Source organism: Lipotes vexillifer, unplaced genomic scaffold, assembly GCF_000442215.2.
Source record: "Lipotes vexillifer unplaced genomic scaffold, Lipotes_vexillifer_v1.1 scaffold231, whole genome shotgun sequence".
NCBI lineage: Eukaryota > Metazoa > Chordata > Mammalia > Artiodactyla > Lipotidae > Lipotes > Lipotes vexillifer.
The window spans coordinates 1,769,609-1,796,536 of record NW_006791822.1 but is presented as its reverse complement, the minus strand read 5'-3'; the positions used below and the strand labels follow the sequence as shown (position 1 = coordinate 1,796,536).

General features: G+C 38.9%; 1 protein-coding gene across 1 annotated transcript in view; it reads right to left on the bottom strand.

The window, feature by feature from the left end:
* Positions 1-659: 659 nt before the first annotated feature.
* PRDM5 (PR/SET domain 5) overlaps positions 660-26,928 on the bottom strand; it is a 201,615-nt gene continuing 175,346 nt past the window's right edge. The window contains exons 15-16 of the mRNA XM_007464843.1: positions 14,628-14,732; positions 660-824 (exon numbers count right to left, since the gene is read on the bottom strand). Of these exons, the coding sequence (XP_007464905.1) occupies positions 660-824; positions 14,628-14,732 (270 nt within the window). The remainder of the gene's footprint in view (positions 825-14,627; positions 14,733-26,928) is intronic.

Sequence of the window (26,928 nt, the reverse complement as noted above, 5' to 3'; positions counted from 1 at the left end):
ATAAGGAGCTATTTATTAAATAAGATCAACTTTTGGCCTTTTTTTTTTTTTTTTTTTTTTGGCCTGTTTTAAAAAGTTTTATCCTGTTATCATGCTTGAGACTTTGCAAACTCTTGCCCCTTATCCTTTATCTGCAGTGAAATTTCTTGGAAATCTTAATCTCTTTCTGGCTAAACTAGTAATAACCAGTTGCAATAACCAGCATCACAAATGCACACGCACACACACACACACAGACACACACACACACAAGGATAACAATGAAATAAAAAATGCCTAATACGGAGTATGTTAATAAACTTCACTATAGAGAGATGGCCAAGAAGAGCCATGGCTCCTTTTTCCATTTTTATAAGACATAACACAAGTAGTATTCTGGAAGGCTACAAAGTTATGTTTTTCCATTTGTACCACTTCTTGAAAGAAGTAGGATTTTTTTTTTTTTTTTTTTTTTTTTTTTTTTTTTTTTTTTTTTTTTTTTTTTTTTTTTTTTTTTTTTTTTTTTTGCGTATGTATCTACAGACTCTAAAGGTAGGCAAAGAAGAACTATGAGACCAGTGAATTACTTTTCACTACTTCTGCTATGCTAATCAGCTGAGAGAAATCTGGGTTTAGTATTAGGAGCCCTTCTGAATGGCTTAATTCCTTTACAGCTACCATTAGCTGTCAGCCTCTCCATGGATATTGTCCATGTGCACTTTGAGGTAGTCATTCCTTGTAAACTTCTTATGGCAAAACTGGCATTCTGCCAGTGGACGATTAGGATTATGAGTCATCTTGTGTCGGATCAGCATTTTCTTCAGGCTAAAAGCCAAGTCACAAACCTAGAAAAGACCCAAAGATACCAATCACATTATATTGAAAAATCTGAAGATACACCAAGTTATCACTTACAGAAAATACAATATGCAAATTCCTATTATCAAGTATATACTGACAGGCTTAAGAACAAAAGTGCTCTGGAAATAAATGGAACTTAACATCCAAGGTAAAAGGTAAAGAAAATTAATTATAGTTCCAAGAGTTGTTTGCATTTAATGTGTGTCCTCTGCATCCCAACCACTCTCCCTTCCCCCAGCTACTATATTTTTAAACATCTCTAAAGACACAACTCCCTGGAAACAGTATCTTTCTCCCCATAATTCAGTGTATTAACAATTTCATGTTAAACCTCTTGAACAAAATGCCTTGATCTAGAGGGCACCTTTCTAGTATATGGCATAAATAGCACAAGACATGTCTCACCAGTGATCCCTTCAATCTGGACCCATGTGTGAAGTAAAAGGTTAACACTGCTTTAAGCATCCTAAGCAGAAGTTCGTTATCCACTATTCCAGTTCTTTATTTCCAATTAAAAATACTTCACATTTTCTTCATGTAAGCTCTGCGACATTGCCACCTGACTCAACAGACATTAAACAGCCCAATAATTTAAAATATTAAGTTAACCCAGAAGATGTGAGGCATAGTTCTTCAAAAATAAAAGTGAAATGGAATTTTTTTATAATACCAAATTTTCATTCAAAGTTTGCTGTTATTCACAAAAATTCCATTTACATGAAATTCTTCAAAAGCACATGCACGATAAAATAAAATACTTAAATAATGTGAAAATTCCCTGAAAAACATAGTGAATATAATGGGAGAGGTAAAGCCTTGTAAAAATACTGGAAAGAAAGCTGAAGTTCTGAATGAGAGGAAGCATGTGAAAATACAAAAGCAAATAAAAAATTCACTCGCTCTTTATGGGAGAAGGGGGATTTTACATTCTCAGCAACAAGAAACACAGAAGGGCAAGCCCCCAGTTTGGTGAAGAGAGGGAGTAATCCAATAATGTATTTTGAATTACACATTAGTAGCATAGTGTGACATAAAGAAAATAAGTTTTAGAGTTTGCTACAGACTGAATGTTTGTGTCCTTTGCTATGGACTGAATGTTTGTATCCCCTCAAAATTCATGAGTTAAAGCCCTAATCCTTAATGTGATGGTGTTTGAGGTGCAGCCACTGTGAGATAATTAGGGTTAGATGAGCTCATGAGGATGGAGTGATGGGATTAATGCCCTTATAAAAACGGGAAGAGCCACAGATTCTCCCTCTCTCTCTCTCTCTGCATGCACACACCAAGGAAGGCCATAACCAGGAAGAAGGCCCTCACTAAAAACCCAACTACTCTGGCACCCTGACCTCAGATCCATGAAGGCAGAGAATCTTCATGTATTTTATTCACTCATATATCCTAAGGGATAAGACAGTGCCTACAGAGTAGCACTAAATAAGTATTTGTTGCATTAACTAACCAAGTTTCAACCTGATTCTATCACTTCCTAAGGAAGTTTAAATGAACAAACTATGCCTTTTAACTTCAGTTCCCTCACCTATAAAATGATCACAATGATCATTATCTCACAGAATTAATACTAAGATTAAATGAGGTAGTCTACACAAATGGATGTTGTACTGAAGACAATAAATGTTAGTGCCTAGTTTTTCTCTTTCATCTTCTCTGGCAAAAAAGAATCATCAGCAGGTTGGAAAGGAGAGACTACAACAGCTACCACATGTGGGGTCCGAGAGAGAACACAGCTACTATAAAGAGTAGCAGCTCCCTGCAATATACAAATAATTTTAAAGCAAACAGAATAATTTTCCACGACAAACATAATGCTTCCAATCAATCTGAGGAAAGGACGTTTTTCTTGTGAAATACCTTTGTAAACATAAGTTTTACAATCACAATTTAAAACAGACTATATACCTTTAAAGTCACTGAAAAACACAGCCAGGTAAGTTCATGTCATGCAGTAAAAATCGGGATAAAAAGGAAAGACCCAGGAACATGAAAGAGCATAAAATACAATGACAGACTATATAATACATGAGTTAGGATAAGTGATATAAAATACTGAGTACCCTTAAAGACTCTGAAATTAGGGTAAAATGGAAAATGCAAACACATGCTATTTTCAAGAAATGTACTTAAAACAATACACGCACCCAAACATAATTTTACAAGGGGGATTGGAATGTGCCTAAGTGTAGAAAATGGTGCTGATGACAGTGCAACGGTACTGAGTAGCCCTTCCTCAAAAGCACCTTGGATGGACAGAGATTATTAATATTAGTATTTTCACAAGCCTTAAAAGAGCCAGGAGTACTACCAGTATGATAGCTCCTAGTCAAAGATGTATATACAAGACGTTCATCCCAGAATTATTTATAAAAGTGGAGTATTACAAATAACTTATTTGCCCAAAGTTAATGAGTATATTCATTTTGATATAATGAGATGAAGAGATACCTCTCAGCTGTTAAAAAAAGATCATACTTCAAAAAATATGTAAAAAAAGGCAAGGGAAAATGTAAAGGGAAGAAAACAGAATAAGATTAATGCACAATTTATAATACTGAAATAAAGATGGTAACTGTATCTGTATAAATAAGTATTGGAGGAAAATATGAAGAGATTAATGTTAATATTAGTTGACATCAGTTGGAAATTTGGAATCATTTCATTTCTGTCTTTATTCCCTTCTGTATTTCCTAATTTTTCTAGGACAAAAAAGGAAACAAACTTCCAAATGTTACTTTGGAATGCAAAAAAATACCGCTGGCTGAGTGAAGGTTCTACATCCTCATCTTCCGTGCATGCCTCAAGCCCACTGCCATCACACTGATACGTCAAGTTCCGTAACTCCCTAAACAGCTTTGATAGGTCACCAACTACCTCCACATGGTTAAATGGAATGGGGACTCCTGAATCCTCATTTAACATGAAGTTTCAGTATCATTTGACATACCTGGCCACTTCCCTCCTGCCTTTCATTTAGTTTCCATTAGGACCTGTTCTCCTTGTTTTCCTTCTATTTTTCTGGCCATCCCCCGCCCCCCGCCCCCGCCGTCATTTTCCTGTACAGGCTCCTCCTCCACCCTAACCTTGAAGTCTGGATCTCAGTGCCTGTTCCTTAGCCCACTTCTTCATTCGTTAGGTGTTTTCTCCCCTGGTGATCTTAATCATATTCATGCTCTTTGTTACTGTTTATATGGAGATACTCGCCAATATCTTATCTCTGATCCAAGTCCTCTCTCCTGATCTGCACAGTGGAGGATCTAAATGCCTGCTGGATAGCTCACTGGTGCTGCAAACTCAGTAAGTCTAAAGTTGAACTGGAATCGAAAAAATACAACAAACTAGTGAATATGACAAAAGAGAAGCAGACTCACAGAGAACAAACTAGTGGTTACCAGTGGGGAGAGGGAAGGAGAGAGGGGCAATATAGTGGTAAGGGATTAAGAGGTACAAATTATAGCATATAAATTAAGCTACAGGGCTTCCCTGGTGGTGCAGTGGTTGAGGGTCTGCCTGCCGATGCAGGGGACACGGGTTCGTGCCCCGGTCCGGGAAGATCCCACATGCCGTGAAGCGGCTGGGCCCGTGTGCTCCGCAAATGGGAGAGGCCACAACAGTGAGAGGCCCGCATAACGCAAGAAAAAAAAAAAAAAAAAAAAAAAAATTAAGCTACAAAGATATACTATACAACACAGGAAATATTGCAAATATTTTATAATAACTACAAATGGAATATAACCTTTAAAACTTGTGAATCACTATATTGTACACCTGTAACTTATATAACATTGTATATCAACTACACTTCAATTAAAAAAAAGACTCTGTCTCCCAAATCTAATTCTCAAAACAAAAATGTGCCATCCACCTGACACTTGCTGGAAATCTGGCAGTCAGCCTTGATCCAATGTCTCCCTCATCCCCACCTCATTTAGTCAATTACCACTTCTTCCCTGTGCACATTTCTAGAAGACATTTAACTGTCTCCACCTGTGCTGCCACAACCCGAATGAAAACCATTACCTGCCTAGACCAGTGCTTCTCCAGCAATAAGAAAACGTTTCAGCGTGCACCTATTATCTGTATTTTTAAATAAAATATACCAAGTGTACTAAGGTATTTATAAGTTATATTATTAGAGACAAACTTTTAAGAGAATCTGAAAAAAGGAAATAAACGTTTTTGTATTACTAATTATGACTTCATATTTTCATCAGGCAACATCTAAAATATGATATTTAGGGTCAAAGTCATTTTTAACAAAAATGTAGACAAAAACATATTTCAAATGTCTTCTGGATAATTTCAGTGTTTTGGTTTACTTTTTTCCGGATATGATGATGTCATTTGTTTAATCTAAATTTGCTGCTGACCAGTAGTATTAACTCTGTTGTTTTCTTTTTGTTGCCTTGTGTCTGTATTATTAATATTATTTTCAATCTGTAGTTTCTGTAAAGGACTCTTTTGTACAAGATTATTTTATTTAAAAACAGATAACAGAATCCGTTTCTCCACTTAACTGGGAACACATAAATCACAATCCTTGCAAGCACGGAAAACAAACAAGTGACAACCTGCATCGCCGTGGAGCTGCCACTCTTCCCTCAGATCACATTTAGTACTGTACATCACAAGAAACCAGCTGTTAACAAGGGCACCAAAGTAACAGAGGGCACCAAAGTCAAGCCCGCTATTCAATGATAATAAAGTTTAATTTTGTTCTTAGTTTTAAAATACACAATAAGCAGGGATCAAAACTGTAATCTTTCCTTCCCATTTCCCAATGGATGTCGCCTAGTGGGATATGCAGCTCCTCACTCTGGAAACCAAAGCCTAGATTATTGCAATAGCCAGTGTCAGTGGTTCTCAAAGGGGTGGTACAGTTTCCCCTCCCCTCAGGAAATGTTTGGAACTAGGGGAGGTGTGTAACTGTCCTGAAGAATGGGGGTTGCTCCATGCATTTTATATAGGAGATGCAAATTCCCTGTAATGTATGGACAATTTTACACTGTCAAAAGGACCCAGGTGATAGATACTATCTGAATCTCTCTGCATCCATCCTTATCCCCTTCTGTCCATGCTCCACCCAGCAGGTGGAGGGATTTTTAAAAGTATAAATGTCATTTTACTACATAAAATTGTTCCATGGGTCCTTACTGGATCCTTACTTACTTTAAGGGAAACTTCCTAAACTCTAGCCCAACTAATCAGCTTTAGTGTAGGCTGTTGAAGACACCACAGCCTTGCTGCCTCAGTACTTTCTCACTTCTCTTTTTCCGGCTGCCTCCTATGCATTCCTCAGGAAGGCCTGTATGATCTTTCTGACAGAAGTCTTCTGTTAAATGCTCTCATAGTAGCCTTTACTTTTCCTTTATAACACTTACCACGAGTGTAATTAATTATTTGTGTGCTTTTTAATGTCTCTCCTTACTAGTCCTAAGGAACAGGAAGGCAAGAGCAGTCATTCCATTAATATTTGTTGAACTAAAGAAAGAAAGAAAGGGAAAGGTAGATAGGTCATTGATAGATACAATCCCTCTGAGCAACATAAGTAACCCGAAGGCTGTGGAATAATTCTGGAGACACCAAAGAAGGTGTCTTTAGAAATTATCTTCAAGTAAAAGAAACTCTAAATTGTTTTTATAAGTATAAATGAAAATTTGTGATCATATGTAAGACAGAATTAAAATTGATTCCCTATTTTCTGTTTCCCTGGCTCCTTCTCTAAACCTCTCGTCAAAAGAACAATAGATACCACTCTTCAATGGCTTCCTGTTGAAATCAGATTCAAAATAAATTCCTTAATGTGGCTGAAAGGCTACCAGTTTGCTCTCCAACTTCACCTTGCAACCCCCTCTTCCTCTCTCCCTGGGCTCCAGCTCCCCCTGCCTTTTTACTTCCCCTAACACTGCATGCCCTTTCCCACTTACAGGCCTTGCTTTATTCTGTTCCCTGAGCCTAGAATGCTCTCTCCCCCATGGGTCCTCTTCATCTTCTAGGTTACTTAGAGTCACTTTCTCAGAGAATTCTTCCCTAACCACTCTTTCATAGCCCACCCCATTTTTTCCGTTCCCAATCTTTATCATAAAATGCAATGAGACATCTATTCAGGTTTATTTGTTTAAGTCTGTACTCCACAAGAATGTGAGTTCTATGAGGGCAGGGGACATGGCGTCTTGTTCACTGTTTTATTACAGTTATTTATTTCTGGCACAGGGACTAGGTTTAAGGGCTGACATCAGCTTTCACCGTGTGCGGGGAATGACCCTTGGCAATTTCTAAACATTAGCTTGTTCAATCTTCACAAACCACCCTTTTAGATATTATCCCCATTTCACAGAAGGAAATTGACACACACACTTCTGTCTCAAGCAGGTTGCCCAAGGTCACAGAATGAGAAAGTGGTTTCCAGGATTTAAACCCAGACAGTCTGGGTTCAGAGTCTACACCACCCCCCAAGGGCCAACTATTAAAAAAGTCTCTCACTTCAAACAGAGATATGTGAGCCCACTATACTTTCTTCCATTTGCCTGGCTGACACCATTTTTAAGAAATAAAAATCTCTTTGAAAAAATAAAGGAGGTCCTCAGACAGTTCAGCTCACCAGTGTGTTGTGAGGGATACGAAGTTCAAGTCCATTTACATAGTCACCATGGGAAAATTACGGCAGCGGCAAGCTGGAGAAATGGAAAGGAAGTTGGGCAAGATGCCCAAGTCATTGACGACGGCTCAGAATTAAGGAGTTTGAGAAGCTCCAAGAGGACACGGGACTGGAACAATCCAGCAGATTGCTGAACGAGGGCCAGGGCAGAGGATTAAATGTCAGGAGAAAGTAGCTGATGTCACGGTTGTGAAACTGACTACCTAGACATTAAAAGCAGTGTTCTCATGAACTTAAATGCAGTCATTAAGAGACTTCAAACTGATGCTCTGTATAAAGCAGCCAAATGTAAGATCTTTTATAGTCATTTTAAAAATAGGGAAGAGCAAGGAGTTCCAATAGTGCAACAGCGATGCTTCCTTTTCTTTCTTTCCACGTGTGATTCTTATACAACCCTTCAGCCTACTCCAACTTAGTATTAATTCACATTCCCCAAAAATGGGAAAATATTTTATTCCTTCTCTAGGCTAGAGGTAAACTGATTTTGTCTTAAGATAAAGGGAAACAGCATGTTTAATAGAAAGTCCTTGGAGATAATGTTAGAATTTTATACAGACATCTTCAGTTAACAAATATTTATCACATACAATGTGTCTACCACGCAGTAAGGAGAACAATGACAAAGAGCGCTCTGCCCTGCCTCAGTGGAGTCCACAGCGTTAGGAGGAATACTTGTAATGCCATGAACATAATGCCAAGAGAGGCACGCGGGAGGGTGCGATGACTCTTCCTGGATGCACAGGGGTTAACACGTCCTAAGTTGGGGAGTGACGTTCCAGGGAGAAGGAAGGAGATGTACAAAGGTACAGAGGAGTGAAGAGCAAGGCTCAGGTGGGGAACGGAAACTGTTCACTAAGGCTGAAGCTGAGACACTGTTAGGGGAACAACTTGAAAAGGAAGTTAGAAGGCTGGAGCCAAATCCTAGAGACCCTGATGATCATAAGAAGAAACTGGAAGGATGTATATTCTGCAAGCGGTGGGACTTGAAGAAGAGACTGAAACAAGTATAATTTAGTTAGCAAGCTAGAGAGTACACAACTGGAATCAGGGAGGCCAAAACCATGTTCCACACCAAGCCAGAAATGATTTGGACATAAACTAAGACAGTGGTCATTGATTCAGTTATTCATTCCTTTAAAATATTCTTTGACTGCTTCTCATACGCCGGGCACTGTTCTAGGGCTGGGAATACAGCAATAAACAATAACGAAAAACTCTGTTGTCATGGAGCTTATAATAAATGATAAATAATTAAACAAACAAATATGTAATATTTCAGGTGGATGTAAGTATAGTGAAGGAGAAGGTGACTATGGTATGAGGGTTAAGAAAGTAATGGAAGTAAGAGAGAAAGAAATTTGAGCCGAGAACTGACAGAAGCACAGGAACAGATCATCAAGATACCTGAGAAGGGCGTTCCAGGCTGGGGAAACGGCAAATACAAAGACCTATTCACAGGAGTGTGCTCAGTGCGTCTGAAAGAACAGCAAGGAAGCCATGTGGCTGGAGTGAGGCAGAGGGGGCGGTGAAGCCAGAGAGGCTGGGGCACAAGGGCGGGGGGTGCAGGTCACTGGCCACTTCTAGACTCTGGTACAGCTCTGGTTTTCACTCTATATGAGATGGATGGTCGTTGAGGGTTTGAGCCAATGAGAGTAATGTCATACATATGTAATCTATACACACATACGTAAAATCTGACTTGGGTTTTAGATCACTGTGGGTGGCCAGTTGAGGACAGACTGTAAAGAGCAAAGATGGAAGGAGGGAGATCAATTAAAAAGCGATTGTGTTGTTCCAGGAGACTAGGTTGTTAGTTGTGGAGGTGTAAGAAGTGTTCACATTCTCAACTTACATACAAAGCCAATCAGATTTGCTACTGCACTGGATGTAAGGGGTGACAGAAAGAGAGAAGTGAAGGTGGCAATGGAAACTTAGAGAAGGTGATAGGTTTGAGAAATACAGACAAGCAAAGAGGGTCAGGAATTACTGGGGCTGAAAGGAAGCTGCATGGGTTTGATCCCTGGAATCCTGATTTGGCCAGTTATAAGCAGTGAATGATAGGCAAGTTATTCAACCCCAGGGAGCCTCAATTGCTTCCTATAAGTGGAAAGAACACCTACATATTTCTGGACTGTAGTGAAATCAGAGACTATATACAAACCATGGATCGCTGTGTCTTTCTAACTACAGAAGCAGTGCCTCAGAGAAAGAGAGGTGTCTGGCATGAGGCTCAGACCTTTGGCTTGGGCTATTTGGAGACAGTGGAGTTCTCAGAGAGATGGGTATTTAAAGGAAACATGTTGAGAGCTTGAGAAGGCTGGGAGATCATGATTTCAATCTGGAATACAGGGGAGATGTCTCATAGGCACCTCACAATATCTGTCTAGAGTTCAAAGAGAAATCTAGGCAGGGAAAGAAAGATTTGGAAGTCATCTACCATATGTGTAGTAGCTAAAGATATTTAAAGTTGAATAGGTATGGCGTGCTGGGGGAGCTGCATAGCATAGAACGACTGGGTCTAAGGTGTTAGAGTAGTGTTGATGAGTGAGGTGGCATTTGAGCAAAATTGTAAAGAACTGAAATGGATATGTATCAGTTTCTTCTTTACAGTTTTGCTCAAATGCCACTCAAATGTCATATATATATGGTAGACAGTGGGAACGGGAGCAGAAAAAGACTTTCTAGGCAGAGGGAACAGTGTATGCAAGGTACCTGGAACAAGAGACAGATATGAAACGGTATCACTGCTTCAGGAAACTCTAAGTGTTAGTGCAAAGAAACTGCAGAGTACTGACAGATAGGATTATTAAGATATAAAATAGTAAGAATTGAGAAAGACCATAATAATTTTTCAGTCAAGTAGGAAGGCAGATTTTACCTTACAGGCTGTGAGAAGCCATCATAGAGAAGCACATGACTGAGTTTACATTTAAAAAGTCACATTGTGATATTACTACCAAACCCAAAGAAATAAAAACGATTACAAGAGAACACTATGAACTGTATGCCAACAAATTAGATAACCTAGTTGCCATGGACAAATTCCTAGAAATACACAAATTACCAAAACAGACTCAAGAAGAAACAGAAAAATTCAGAAGACCTATAACAAGTACAGAAATTGAATCAAAAAACCTCCCAACAAAGAAAAGTCCAGAACTCATTGATGAATTCTAACAAACATTTAAAGAAGAATTAACACCAATCCTCTTAAACTCTTCCCAAAAATAGAAAAGGAGGGAACACTTCCTAATTCCTAATTCTGTGATGCCAGCACGGCCTTGATACCAAAGCCAGACAAAGATATTACAATGAAAGAAAACTACAGACTAATACCCCTATGAATATATAGGAAAAAATCTTCAAATGAACAAACAAACAAAAAAAGACAAAGCAAAACAAAAAACTCTAACAGGGGGTTCCCTGGTGGCGCAGTGATCGAGAGTCCGCTTGCCAATGCAGGGGATACGGGTTCATGTCCCGGTCCGGGAGGATCCCACATGCCACGGAGTGGCTGGGCCTGTGAGCCATGGCTGCTGAGTCTGCACGTCCGGAGCCTGTTGCTCTGCAACAGGAGAGGCCACGGCAGTGAGAGGCCCATGTACCGCAAAAAAAAAAAAAAAAAAAGCCTCTAACAAGCTGAATCCAAGATCATGTTAAGAGGATTATAAGCCATGAACAAGTGGTACTTATCCTAGGACTGTAATGGTAGTTCAACATAAAAAGAAATCAAACAATGTACCACACCACATTAACAGGACAAAAGGAAAAACAAAGATAATTTCAAGTGATTCAGAAAAGCATTTGACAAGATTCAAAACCCTGTCTTGATAAAAATATTCAGAGAACTAGAAGAGAACCTCCTCAACACAATAAAGGACATTCATAAAAAACACATCTACCATCATATTCAATGGTAAAAGACTTAAAAGATGCAAAAGAATGGACCTCTAACTCACACCATATACAAAAGTTCAACTCAAAAAGGATCAAAGGCCTAAATGTAAGAGCTAAAACTATAAATCTCTTAGAAAAAAATGTAAGGGTAAATCTTTATGACCTCGAATTTGGCAATAGATTCTTAGATATGACACCAAATGCATGAAGAGAAGGAGAAAATGGGTAAATTAAACTTCATCAAGACTGCAACGTTTTGTGCATCAAAGGACATTATCAAGAAAGCAAAAAGAGAACATATAGAATGAAAGAAAATATTTGCAATCATATCTGATAAGGGTCTAGTATCCAGTATCTCACACTCAACAAGAGACAAGCAACACAATTTTAAAATGGGCAAAGGACTTGAATAGACATTTCTCCAAAGCTGATACACAAATGGCTGACAAACAAGTACACGGAGAGATGTTCAACATCACTAATCCTCTGGGAAATGTAAATCAAAACGACAATGATATACCAGTTCACATCCATTAAGATGACTATAATTTTAAAAAACAGAAAATAATAAGTGTTTACAAGGATGAGGAGAAATTGGAATCCTTGTGCATTCCTGGTGGGAATATAAAATGGTACAGCTACTATGAAAAGCAGTATGGCAGCTCCTCAAAAAGTCAAACATAGGGCTTCCCTGGTGGCGCAGTGGTTGAGAGTCCACCTGTCAATGCAGGGGACACGGGTTCGTGCCCCGGTCCGGGAAGATCCCACTTTCTGCGGAGCGGCTAGGCCCGTGAGCCATAGCCGCTGAGCCTGCGCGTCTGGAGCCTGTGCTCTGCCACGGGAGAGGCCACAACAGTGAGAGGCCCGCATACCACAAAAAAAAAAAAAAAAAGTCAAACATAGAATCACTATATGGACACAGCAATTCCACTCCTAGGTATATACCCAAAAGAAATGAAAACAGGTACTTAAAACTTGTATACACACGTTTGTCTCAGCACTGTTCACAACAGCCACGAGGTAGAAACAACCCAAATGTTCATCAGCTGATGAACAGATAAACTGTGTTGTATACATAAAATGGAGTATCATTCAGCCAAAAAAGTAATGGTGTACTGATACAAGCTGCAATGTAGATTATCCTTGAAAACACTGTGCTAAGTGAAAGAAGCCAGTCACAAAAGGTCACATATCGTATGATTCATTTATATTAAATATCCAGAATAGGTAAACCTATAGAAATGAAAGCAGACTGGTGCCGGCCAGGGTCTGGGGAGAGTGAGGGGTAACTGTTTAATGGGTATGGAACTTTATTTGGGGGTGACAAAAATGTTTTGGAATCAGAGGTGATGGCTGCACATCACCGTCAATGTACTAAATGCCACTGAATTGTTCACTTTAAAATGGTTAATTTTATGTTATGTGAATTTCATTTCAATTTTTAAAAAATCACCTTGGTGGGGGATTATTACATCTATAGGATGTAATAAGAAATGTAATAAGATAGGATGTAATAAGAAATAGTAAGGTGAGGGTCCAGGCTATGCATTGCTAGTGGGAATGGAAACTGAGAGTAATGGATTTGAGAACCATTTAGGAAGGAGATAGACTGGAAGTGGGGTGAGAAAGGATGACTTCTCTCTGGAATGGGTAGGTTAAGAGAATAAGATTTTGGAACAGACAGCCGGTTCCCTGACCAGGCTGCATTTTAGGGAAGTTTTGGAGGCATTAAACTTGGATCTCTCCTCAACAAACCAGTCCGGACTGCAGATAAGGCTCAGAGAGATTTGAACATCTGACAGAAGTAAATGGGATAGAAGTAGATAGAAAAAATCATGCTTGTAACATAATTTTTTAAAAATAACATCATGGTCCAGTCTGTGTAAGGAAGCAGTCCACAAAAATATTCAGCAAAATAAAAGTCAGGTAGAGCGTGATGGAAGGAAGATGTCCATACACAGTTAATATTTAATTTCTATCTCCCATCACTTATTTGTGTAGTTGTGCAATTAAATAATCCAAAAAAAGTTTTGCTTTTATGAAAATGTTTCCAATAAAAGCACCAATGGATTGAACGTTCAATCCATTAAATTATGAAACTGGCTGTACCTCCAGTTCAGGATAGAGCTCTCCATGTGTACATTTCTTTCTCTACAAGTAGTTCTCTCCTTAAAGAAGTTCACTGTTCATAAAGGTATTTTTATGAGTAGACCCACTGGGAGTACGTTGTTGCCTTAACCTTACCACCAAAGTTTCATGGAAAGACAAGGAAAACATCTTATGTTTGTGAGTTTCCTTTCATATGGACTGCTTACTCGATCCTTTATCCTTTGGGATATGCCAAGGGGACTGAGTACTCAAGTTTCCCTCAACATTTAAAGAGAACTATGTACTGTGCAATTTCACAGATTACAACTTTAATGTTTCTTCTTACATTCAGCTACATTAATACTCTTTTTTTTTTTTGCTATTTTTGTGTTAGAAATAAGAACAAGAAGTAAGTGCTTTCCCTAACATCTGTGTCAATTTTCTGTCAACTATCAATCTTACACAGAATGGTGATGCTGTTCATCGTGAACCATTTTTCTCTAAATTAATCAATGATCCAATTAATTTTACTGACAATGGTAGTATTTCTGTCCTTTCATTAATAATGTGAACTATGTCGATAATTTCATTTCACTTCAAATGTCATAAGCAGAAAATCTAAACAATTAGCAGTGGCGTTTTTTAAACAAAGGAGTTTATGCATATTTTAGAAATTGTTTGGCTTTAACAAAATAAATAGTATCTATAACCAGTTAAATCTCTGGTTTAACTATCATTAACCTGTCAAAGACTTGGACAGACACATGAAAGCTGTCTTGAATCATCATGTATTTATACCTTGGAAGAACAACTCAATTGCATTAAAACAGGGTACAGGCATGTCTTAAAGAAAATCAGAGTTCATTTGCTGCCAGGAAACTAGGATAAAAAACATTGCTACAATGTGGTTACATGGATTATGCAATCAAAAGGTATAAGAGCACAAGACATTAATAGACACAGATCAGCACTGTAAAGCACACACTCTCTCTCTCTCTTTCTCTCTCTCTCTCTCTTTCTCTCTCATACATGCACAAATAGATGCATGGATACACCCACAGACACATACATATCTCCTGTTACCAGACGTTACTGGAGGACACGAGGGAAAGAAAAGGGAAGCCAAACTCACATCACACTGAAAAGGCTTTTCTCCGGTGTGCGTCCTCTTGTGCTCATCCAGGCCTCGCTTCTGGCTGAAGGCCTTGCTGCAGTCTGAGCACTTGTATGGTTTCTCCTGCAGTCAGTGAAAAGAGACCATGAATTTGAGTGAATGCAGAGCCCTCCTTATGAAGGTGTACGTGGGAGGGTGTTTTCTCTAGCTCTGCAAGGTGCTGCAGCACATTCACAGTGGTGTCATGAATTATTTTAAATTTTCAGGGGAAAACAGGAGTACTCAAAATCTCTTGGGTAGTCTTAAAACTACCAGGTGGTTCACAGTTCCAACACTAGATTGCACAACATTTCTTTCGATGCAGTCCTATCTGTGCAAAGGGAGCTTCTGCATGATTGCTGTGATCTAACTACTTACTGAACTGAACTTATGTTTTCTCTTGGTTTCGGAGTGCCTGCCATAAAGGCTTCGTGGAGCAAGACAGTTTGGGACCCCTGGTTTAGATGGTGCAAACTGTTCACTGTCTCAAAGGGATTCCTGGGAATGAAAGCTCAGAACCAAATGTTCAACAGATTTTGGGGGTACATTTAAGAAGTTAGAGCTCCACTATGCTTTAAGTATTTTCATTTCCTTTTTTTTTTAACATCTTTATTGGAGTATAATTGCTTTACAATGTTGTGTTAGTTTCTGCTTTATAACAAAGTGAATCAGCTATAAATATACAGATATCCCCATACCTCCTCCCTCTTGTGTCTCCCTCCCACCCTCCCTATCCCACCCCTCTAGGTGGTCACAAAGCACCGAGCTGATCTCTCTGTGCTATGTGGCTGCTTCCCACTAGCTATCTATTTTACATTTGGTAGTGTATATATGCCACTCTCTCACTTCGTCCCAGCTTCCCCTTCCCCCTCCCCATGTCCTCAAGTCCATTCTCTACCTCTGCGCCTTTATTCCTGCTCTGCCCCTAGGTTCTTCAGAAGCTTTTTTTTTTTTTTAGATTCCATATATGTTAGCATTTCTATTGTCCAATCTTTTTTCCTAGGTAGGATGTTCTTTTATAAAATCTAAATTACTTTTTAAAATGAGGCATTTTTTTACAGCTGGTCATAGACTCTTAAGGAAAAGAAATATATCCATAGGCAAAGGAAAAAATTATCCACATTCCTTAGCCATCTTTGATACCAGGAACTTACATCACCATCTTTTTAGCTTGGAATAAACTGCAAAATAAATTAATTAACATTGTTTCATCAAAACAGCAGGCCACTGATTACTAAATAGTGCACTGATAAACAGATTTGTTTAAAGTAAAATTGCAGTGTTTTTTCAAATATAGCTTCAAAAATACTGTTATAGACACTTTTTGAATTGAGGTAGTGTGTAAATATGTTTTATATTTCATGTTAACGTAGACAAGTTCTATTTATATTTTCTCCTTGGTATTTAAAAGATATTATGAAAATTTTCAGACCTACCTACAAAACAGTATGTAAACAATCAAACACACATATGTGTACCCATCAGCTAGCTTAAGAAAATGGAACATTCTTGTGAACATGAGCTCCGGTTCATTCATTCTTAGTGAGTATAGTATTACATTCAATGGCTACATTCTCCAGTGATGGATAGTTAAGTTTTTCCCAAGTTTTCACTCTTACAAATAATGTTGTTCTGAATATTCTTATAAATGTATACTTGAACATAGATGAGCATAATTCCCTACGTGTATTCCCTATGTATATCTAGAAGTGGAACTGCACTTTCAACTTTTCTAGGAATGGCCAAGTAGCTCTACAAAGTGAACAAACCATTTTACACTCGAATATCCAGTACATCCTTATAATTTTATCACTGTAGTTTACGAATTTTGAAACTCATTAGCTACACGGTGAGTATATGTAAGTTTAACACTATTTTACTCCTGGAAAATAGGACCTTTTATCATTTTGAAATGACCTTCTTCTTCTGTAATCATCCTTTTTACCTTAAAATTAAGTTGGTATTAATATAGGTATAAAAGCTTTTTAAAATTAGTGTCTGCTGGGGTTTGGGAGACTTGTTGAGATGTTGGTCAAAGGGTACAAATTTGCAGTTAGAAGATGAGTAAGTTCTGGAGATCTAATGCACAGCATTGTGAATATAGTCAACTGCACTGTAGTATGCAGTTGCTAAAAGTTGCTAAAAGCCTAGATCCTAAATTTTCTCACTGCAAAGAAAGAAATGATAATTACATGACATGATGAAGGTGTTAGCTAACTCTATGATGTAATCATACTATAATATACAAATGTATCAAATCAACAGGTTGCATGCCTTAAACTTATACAAAGTTATATGTCAACTATATCTCAGTTTAAAAAAAGAGGAAAAAAATAAAATTAGAATTTGCCTGGTATATCCATCTTTTTACTTTCAAACAGTCTATATATCCTTCGGTATGATAAGCGTCTGTTGTAAACAGCATACGACTCAATTTTTTTAACCCAAACCAATGGCACTTTTCTTAAGATAGTGAACTTTGCTTTTTAATATTTATTATCACTTAAAAATTATATTGTTATAATAGAATTTAACTGTCATTATAATAAATAAAATACAATAGTATATTTATCATTATTAATAATATTTAAATAAATTTCTAACATTTAATTTTGTGTACATAAATTTCTAACATTTTATTTTGTGTACTGCTTTTATCTTGCTTGTTTTCTAAGGTTTTTTCCCCTATATTTTCTTTCATGTTTTGGATTTCCTCTCCCCCCTGCATTATTACAGAACTTACAAACTCTATTTCTATCCTTTTACTGGTTATCCTTAAATTTTTTTTTACCATGTGCATTTAACACAATTAAAGTTATTTATTTTACCTCGTATTAATTAACATGCCCTGTAGAATGCTCTGTCTTACATGTTATGTGTAGCAGTATTTCATTTGTATCTTGATTTTTAATGCCTGGTATGGAATCATTATTATTTTATACAATCAAGTGTGGTTTAGCCCTACACACTTTAACAATTTCTTTACTTTTCATGCTTTCTGACATATTTGAATTTCCAAGGATCTGTTGATAGCAAATTCTGATTTTGACTGAAAGTGGCTTTGCTTCTCATTTGTCATTGAATGAAAGCCTACAACCCCAATTAGATCTTTCTATTTTTCATGTCTCTTAACCTGCCTTTGCCATTTCCACGTCTTTGTATTGCACTCTATGTAATTTCTTTAGGATCAGTTGATCAATTCAATTCAGGTATGAATAACTTGCTACCTAACAAGATCACTTTGAGTTTTCAATTTCCTATACCGTATTTTTAATTTCCAGAACTTTTTATTTGGTTCTTTTCAATTATGCTTAAATTTTTGATACAATCTTACTTTCTATTCATGCTGCTTATGCCTATTTAAAAATATTCTAGGCATTTATACAACTTTCTTCATCTGATAAATCATTATCTTATGTGCTTTGTGGAAGTCTAGTTCTGCTGTTTGTGGTTTCTCCTGTCTCGTGCTCATGGCTCTTGTTTCCTTGGGTGTTTCTGGAATTTGAAATCATGAACTCATGTTTGGTGGTCTTTATCTGTTAAACTTCTGTGACCCCCAGGTTGAGGGTAAGTCCCTCCAGACAGCATTTGTGTTTGCTTCTGCCAGGCACTCCAGGATGCTATCAATCAAAGACCATTTTAGGTTTACTTCTTGCCCGAGGATTTTCTGGTCAGGCAAGCATTTTAAGGCTGAACTCCAAACACACTTGAGGGAAGGACTGTGGTTACAAACTCTAAGGAGAACTCTTTCTCTAGCCAGCAATTACTTCAAGACAGTTAAACATCCCGAGCACTTCTGTTTGCCAAAAGTAGATTGTTTTTCTAGCCTCTGATTTCATTTTGAGCATAGTCTTTCTGGGGTCCCAGAATTATGGGGGGATGTGGTTCCATCTGGCCCAGACCTTGTCTCCTTTTCCATCACCATTAAAAACCAAGTCTTGAGTTTACCGAAACTGTAAACACCCTGCAAGGTGCTGCATCCTCAACTTGACCTTACCACTCTGGAGTTGGGTTTCAGTTTTGTTTGTTGGGTCCTGGAGATCACTTTTACTTTTTTTTTTTTTTACACATTCAGATATTTGCTGTTTGCTTTATTTTATCCAGCATTTGATAGCATTGTACGGGCTATCTTTTCCAGGAAATGGAGTCTACCATATTGCCAGAAATGGAGGTAACCGTATGTATAATTTTCAGGACATGAAAAATGTATTTTAATTTGACTGTTCACAATCAACAGGAAAAAAGTAATTGCGTTTTACTGGCAGTCTACGAAATACGATGTTTATGGCCTTTCCCTCTAGTCTGAATAAACACAATCTCTTTTCACATGTTGCATTATTCTTAGCATCTATTATTTCTTCAAATACTGCTTAGTTAAAAAAAAAAACTTTAAAAGGAAAATGTAGTTCTAAGTATTTAGATCAGAAACTTTCTGGGAATTCCTGTTTATTAGCTTTTATTATATCCAAATGTTTCATGTAACTTAATTTTTTAAAGCATATAGAACATATCAATACAATGTATATGAGAAGTAAAAAAAAAGGAAAGCTTTTCTCCCTGTAATTTATCTGTAAAACGAGATCTTGTAAAGAAGTGAGAGGCACATCACTGTGGCAGCTGCCAATGACAGGTAAATGTCTGGCAGAGAACAACCTAAGACAGGACGAACTAGCTGAATGACATCCTAAGAGAAGTTTCAGGGAGAGAAGGCAGTGAAAAGCAAGTTCTGAGCATCACTGATTAAGACCATCCCTCTCACTCATTCCTAAATTTCCTCATAGGAGATACTGTCTAGGTAAGCATCCTAGAGATGGCCCTATGGATACTGAGAGGTTCCCAGCCAGTATATGGAGATTCTGGTGGATCACAGGGGCTTTGCAGTTATCACCAGAGGTTTGAAGTCTCAAATATGTTATGCATTGGCTTGGATTGAATAAATAATGTCTTATACACACACATACACTCACCCACATAGTGATATTTTCAAATGTTTACAGATCCTATTGGTGATTAACTCAATATATTCATTTACGAATGCCACTGAATTATATCACTTTCACTTAATTATTTTCTCCTATAAGACACTAAAAGTGCAACAGCCATCACGTGTTTCTATGTGTATGTTGGCAGGAAAGTGGGGGGTGAAATTTATAATGTTAGAAAGGTCCTTCCACTTCAGAAAGTTTGAGAATCACCGTTGCAAGAGGGACCCGTTTGATTAAGTAGCTCTGTATTTGCCTGGACTCTCTCTTCTTTACCGAGAACCATCTGTAGCCAGGAATTCCCTGGGGTTTTTGCTCTCAGATAAGCTTACAAAGGACCCCAAAATCACATTTCCCTGTCAGTCTAGAAAGAAGCGTTCTCCGAGTGCTTAGGCCATAGCAAAGAAGAAACTATGTTTATCCCTCAAAGGCCTGTCTCCTTCATCCCTAGTTCTTATTCAAAGAGTCCATACTTTTCCTGAAGATCCTTGAAAGGAGGGGTATAATTCTTGACACATATTGGTCAGACTGCCTTGCAGTGCTCCTTTAATGCCCACCCTGGAAGGGATTCTAATTTATAGTGAATGTTGCCAAATCAAGTATTAGAGAATTCCTGCTCCAGAAAAAGCTTTTATGCCAGAGGAAGAGCCAGGAGGTCACGGGTCACTCATCTCCAGTTTAAGAATATCAAATGAACTGAAATAGGAGGAAATACATGCATTTTCTTTCTCAGAACGGAAACTCTCATCCCCCTTCCTTACTAATTTCTTCCATTACTCCTAATCAGCCATGTTAAAGAAACAGCACCCTTCACATGGTAAACACAGTCGGGCACAGAGAGTAAGCTGAGTGGCACAGAGCATATTATTACAAAGACACCTGCACCTGTTGCTGTTCCTTTCTCTGAAAATTGTGAAAAAATCTTTGCTGCCTCTAGAACATTCCTGAGTATACTCAGTCATAACTTAGCAATCCAGAAGAATCCATGCTTGTGCGCAAGGGTTCACCAGAGCTTCAGTTCTGATCTTCACTGCCTATCCTTGCATTAAGGTTCACTGAAGATGATGGTGGTTAGGTAATTAGTGACTGACACAGCAAGGGACCACGTGACAGAGAAAGCTCCGGAAGCCATACAGCCTTCTTACTGTGGCTGAGCTATCTACTACCTTCCCAAGGACACACTGGAAAACAGCCTGCAGGCCGCTGTGGCTGGACTGCAAGCATGTCTGGATACTGCTGGACCTCCAAAGCCTCAACACCCCTCCTCCACAAAGAACACAACAATATTGTCATCTTAACATGAATCGCATCCTAACTTCATTACTTCTCTTCCGCTATCTTTCCCTCCGTTATGAAATCTTTAAAGTGGGCACAAAATCTGATTCCATAAAGTATCATGGAAATTGTCTGTAACTGTTTCAGAACGGAATGCACAGCATAAATTACACATTTTAACTCATTAGCTGGATTTAACTAGAGGCAAAATGATTAGGTTCTTGATGAATTCTGTTTCTGAATGATTATACAGTTTAACTGACAAATGGCTTGTCCTTTGTCATCATAACTGGGGAGCCATTATGAAATGGAGGCAATCTATTTGTCAGTTAAACTGTGTAATCTACCAAAGGCAGAATTCATCAGCAGTCTAATCAGCCTAGCTTTAATCAAACAGTGTTTGGCAGAATTCATTCAGAAGGTAGGATTTATAGAGCTCTTATGCCCTGCACCTTGTGATGTAGCTAATAAAAGGTCATATTTTTGTGCTAGTGCCCATCTATTAAAGGAACAGAAACTTCAAATGCTATATTTCTTGCCAACATAAACTGAATAACTAAATTTCAAAATCATTTCAGAGGGCTCTGTCGAAAAAATCACATTGTTTATAAATCTTGGAGGGGTCTAAATGTTGAAATTCTTTGAAGTAGAAATTTATTGGAGGCTTTCTCGTAGTTTAGTTAAGAATTGCTTGCCAGGAGGTAAAGAAGTACGTCCCCCATTACACAGACTACCAAAGACAAGGATGGATCATGGGAAGATTATCCACATGCTGTGGATACATAATCCAGAGATTCCCTATGAGGGTTAAAGGACATTGCCCAAAATCCTGTAAAAATATAATGTAGCCCTTTTAGTTACAAGTTGCCCATTTCATCTCTGCCGAAGTCTGTAGTATGTCCAACAGGAGAAAGTCAACCACTACTGTAGCAGCTGAGAAAATGGGAAACTGAGAAAATGAGTGTTTTTGTGCTAGGCCACAATCAAATAGAAAAAGAAAATATCACAAATGGGCATCTTCCCGTGTAGTCAGAGGTCAGTGTAAATGGTGTCAGGAAGTCATGGAGTGATGGTTAGTAAACGTTTTTTCACGGAAGTGGTAGCCTGACCTCAATACAATTAAGAAAGGAAAATTAGTAAAGCAATTAAAAGAACACAGGCAGGCTAGTGAGTACGGTAAAGACCGTCAGAGCCTGTGGTATTCTGAATATCCATAAACACAGTTTGCTTATGAGTGGGTTCAACTTGTGAGTGAAACACTTGGTTATTATAACTTAATTGAAAGTTTGTTCACTTGATGGACAAACCTTTTCTCTATTTGTCTTGCTCAAAGCTATAACGAGACCAAGAGTGTCTGTGCTGTTAATGAAATAATTTCCATGTGAGCAACCTGGGTATCAAGTACAATTTGAGAGAAGAAACTCACTAAAGAGGAAACAGATGTAGACACAAATGTCTCTGACACTCCCTCTCTCACACACACACACAAGTGTGTTAGAATTAAAAGTTATCTTTTGGTACAAATTAATTTCACTTGATTATGTTTTCTAGATTAAGGTTATTTTATAGCTATTAATATTTACCGTATTAGAGTTCAGAAAAACAAACGCTTTTACTACATGATCATTTCCTATTTCTAAGTTTATAAGAAAATCCAAAACACCTCATGAAGCAGAGGTTCATGAATTTCTTAAATACGAATTGTGAGTTTCTTAAATGCATGAATTTCATTTTGTTAAGTTACATTTCTTAAATATGAAATTTCTAAATAAACAAAAATTTTGTAAGGTTTTAGTTTCCCATTTTCTCAGCTGCTACAGTAGTGGTTGACTTTCTCCTGTTGGACATACTACAAACTTCGGCAGAGATGAAATGGGCAACTTGTAACTAAAAGGGCTACATTATATTTTTAAAGGATTTGGGGCAACGCCCTTTAACCCTCAGACTTCTCCATCTGCAGAGTGTCTCACTAATTTCCAAAGTGGAATATGGCACCTCAAGTGTAAGGCAAGATCATATACAGACCGTCTTACCCTCTTTCTAGTCTGCACGTTGGCAAGACTCATTTGCCAAACGTTCCTGAGACAAGGCAGAGCTCCGCTGTGACCCGGAGCAGGGTTCCTCAGCCTCAGTACTATGATATCTAGGGCCAGATCATTCTTTGTTTGGTTGGGAGGGGGGCTATCCCATGCACCCAGTAGGTATCAATAGCACCTCCACTCAAGTTGTGACTACTCAAAATATCTCCACATGTTACCAAATGTATCCTGAGTGGCAAAATGGCAAAAGCACTGTACAGAAGAGTGCTTCTGGAACCATCTGTAGTGAAAGACTGTGTTTTTCTCAATGTGCTGCTGACTGATGCTTTTCTAAAATATATTTTAAATGAATTACTAAAAAAAAATGGTCGGGCATTTAGATGTGCAGCAAAGTCAGAATGCTATAAAAGTTCTAAACACTTCCTCACAATTTTCATACTTGTTTCATCACAGACCAGAAACAAAGAGTCTGTGGGCTGGTACTGTTTTTTCAGCCATACTTTGAATAGCACTGGTCTAGAATAAAAATGTCTGATCACAGGATGTCCAGGATTCAGTTTCATCATCATCTAGGTGAACAAATTCTAAAATATAATTACACCTAAACCTTGAATTAAATATCATTTTAATATTACATATAAAAATTCTAAGTTTTATGGCTGGAGGTGGTAGGGAGGTTATAAATGGAGGAAGAATGAATACTTGTTTGAACCTGGGTGAGGGTACATGGAGATTCATTATCCTATTCTCTCTGCTTCTGTAGGTTTGAAATTTTTCTTATAAAAAGTAAAAAGATTTTTAAAAAATTGGTTTGTTATTATTTTTTTGCTTTCATGTTATTTTAAAACTTAAAACATCACCATTCTGCTTGAAAGATCCTGTCGTTTTTTAGAGGGACCCTTTTTGATATCAGGAAGATGGACTTTGTAAAAATTAAGCCATCTCAGATGTCAGAAACACTGTCTCAGAAATGGCTTCTCAGAGGTGACCCGGTGGCTCCTGGGACCGGTCCTGCTGTAAGCCCCGAGATGCGGCCTGGCCAGCAGCAGAGTCCCGAAACCCAGCTCCTCTCTCCCAGCCCAGCACGCCCAGCTTGTTCGCTCAAATGTGCCTCCAGAGAAGAGGGCGTCTTGTGTAACTGGGTCAGCATCTGACCTCACGTGGGACTCCACATGACAGATCCTCTAGGAGGAAAAGAAAGCTCCAGGCAGCGTCGTGCAGTGGCCCTGACCACTGGCCAGGGCTCAGCCTTGACGTGTGCTTCTCAGTGTGGCAGAAACTGTGAAGCCCATGCTGAAATTTCCAGATTTTTCCTAGGAGCCAACTAATTCTCTTGGTAACGCTGGCTTTGTGACCAAAAGATGGCAACCTGTTTCTATAAAACATCCACTTGGCAACAGAATTACGGGTGGCATTTAGAGGAGGGCTTGTGAGGGTGGCCCCATGGGCTGCTGTTACACACAGCCCAGCGGACAGATCTACGGCCCACAGGACGGCAGGCCATATATCTGACAGCTCCCCCTAATGGCCCCGTTTCTGAAAGTGCACGTGCCACCAGCTGCACACCATCAAAAGGCACTGAGTTTCCCGCTGACGAGCAGCCTCGCCTAGAAAACCTCTTTTACAGATGTTTATAGCTTTTGTGGCTTTTTATTCACCGTCTTATTTTTATAGCTGGTGTGATCTTTCAACATACGACAAAACATACCCAAGGCCTAGTCAACAACGCACCTAAAAATTCTAACTCTTGGGGCTTCCCTGGTGGCGCAGTGGTTGAGAGTCCGCCTGCCGATGCAGGGGACGTGGGTTCGTGCCCCGGTCCGGGAGGATCCCACATGCCGCGGAGCGGCTGGGCCCGTGAGCCATGGCCGCTGGGCCTGCGCGTCCGGAGCCTGTGCTCCGCAACAACGGGAGGGGCCACAACAGTGAGAGGCCCGCGTACAGCAAAAAAAAAAAAAAAAAAAAGATTTAAAAATTCTAACTCTTAGGGAATCCTACAGAAAGCTAGGAGAAAATTTAGAGCAGGTTTCTACACAATAATAATAATAATAATTGGTCTTGCATTGTAGCTAATGGAAAACACACATTGTGTAAACCAGGAAACTGCACAATTCACACTCAAAAAACTAAAAATAAGCCCAGTAAATAGAATATAATTTTTAAATTTAAGGGATGTATACAGACTTTAAATAGACACAAGGAAGCACTCAGTCACTTGTTAGTTAATCCACTCTTGAGGCCCACAGAATAATGTGTGTAAGTGGCATGGCTGGAAGAAAGTCCTATCACTGAGAGCACAGAGGTGACAGAAGAGCTTGTCTGGCATAAACCAAGCAAAGAATTGCCCAAACTAGCTCAAAAACCTTGTTTCCTTGTGGCCACAGGGGTGACATAAACTGGCCCATTTGGAACAGTCAGATAAACCAACCTAACTAAAATTTTCCTCATACATTCACTCTCCTAAGCTCTAGCCCAGTGGATTTCATACCTGCCTGCACATTCAAATCACCTGGGAATCTTTTTAAAAATATTGATGATAGGTCCCACCCCACAGAGACTGATTTATCTGGTCTAGGTGTGGCCAGGCATTGGTGTTTCTTAAAAGCTCCCAAGGTGCTTCTTCTAATGTACAACCAGAACAGATCAGTAAGAACTTATGATCTGGTCCACCATCCTCTCAAGTAATAACTGCAATAGTAATAATTACGACAACAGCCGCAATAACTTCTATCTCCCCTTCTCTTACTATTACGTATGCTTTACCACCAGGGCACTCTGGTGCATGTTTACAGACTGCCTACTTCATGGCTGGCAAAGTGCTAGGAACTTTTAAGGATTTTTTTTTCCCCCCATTTAATTGTTAAGCAATGCTGCAAATTGGTATGGTTATTCTCACTTAGTAGACGAAGAAACATTAATTTAAAAATATTTCCAAGGTTTATACAATCAGGTAGAGAGGGCAGAACTCAAAATAAGGCACTCTTACTCCAGGGCTGAGGTCTGTGGTGACCTATGCCTTCCTCCCCATGCATACCCCCCCTCCCTTGGTCAAGCACTCTGGAACAGGTGACTCCAGAGGCCAGCCAAGAGAGGGAACCTTGATCAGGCTCAGCCTTGGCCCCCAAACCTGCCTGCCCATGGAATCACCTGGGGAGCTTCAAAAACTGCTCATGCCAGTGACCCATCCCCCAAAGAGTGTGACTGCACTGCTCTGGGGTGTGGCCTGGGATTCTCCAGGAGATTCTAATATGCAGACCCGTTTAGAAACTGCTAGGCTAAGCCAATGATGGAAACTCCATTTCTTTTGCAGTGATGGGTTTAGACTGGAGCATATGACATGCCTGTGGTTACTGAAGAGAAAGTAAGTCCACAGGGCATTCGGGAAAAGGCCTCCTCTGCCTGGTGAGGCCGACCACGTACAGAGGTGATGCCCGAGCGGCTGCCGAGGAGCTGACTGAGGACCGCAGGAGAGATGAAAGGACCTGGGCCACGGAAGACCCTGTTGAGCCACTGCATAACCAACCCCAGGCTGGCCCTACCTCTGAGAGTCTTGTTATGGGACTTACTAAATACCACATTTTAAGCCCTTTTAAGTTAGGCTTTCGGTTATGTAGCTGTGAAAGCATTCTGCCTTCTACATCTTCCCGACCATCATGTCATATTCCGGCAGCTCTATTCTAGTGACAGAGAGTACGTCTAGCTCAGACTGAAGCATAACACTATATAACTATATAATAATGAACAAGAAACTCGAAGTCAGTGGCTGGCTATTAAAAATGATAATGTTCAACACAGTCTAAGAACCCCCAGCTCTATAAATGGAAGTGAGTGTTGTTTTAGACAGCAGTGTTTTTCTTATACACATGAAGGGAGCTCAAAAGGAGCTGAAAATATATTTGCTGATAAGAATTCTGAGAACAATATGAGATCTGTGCATTGTAAGAATCTTTAGAAGAAAAGGAATGCTGGTTAAGTGAAAGAGTG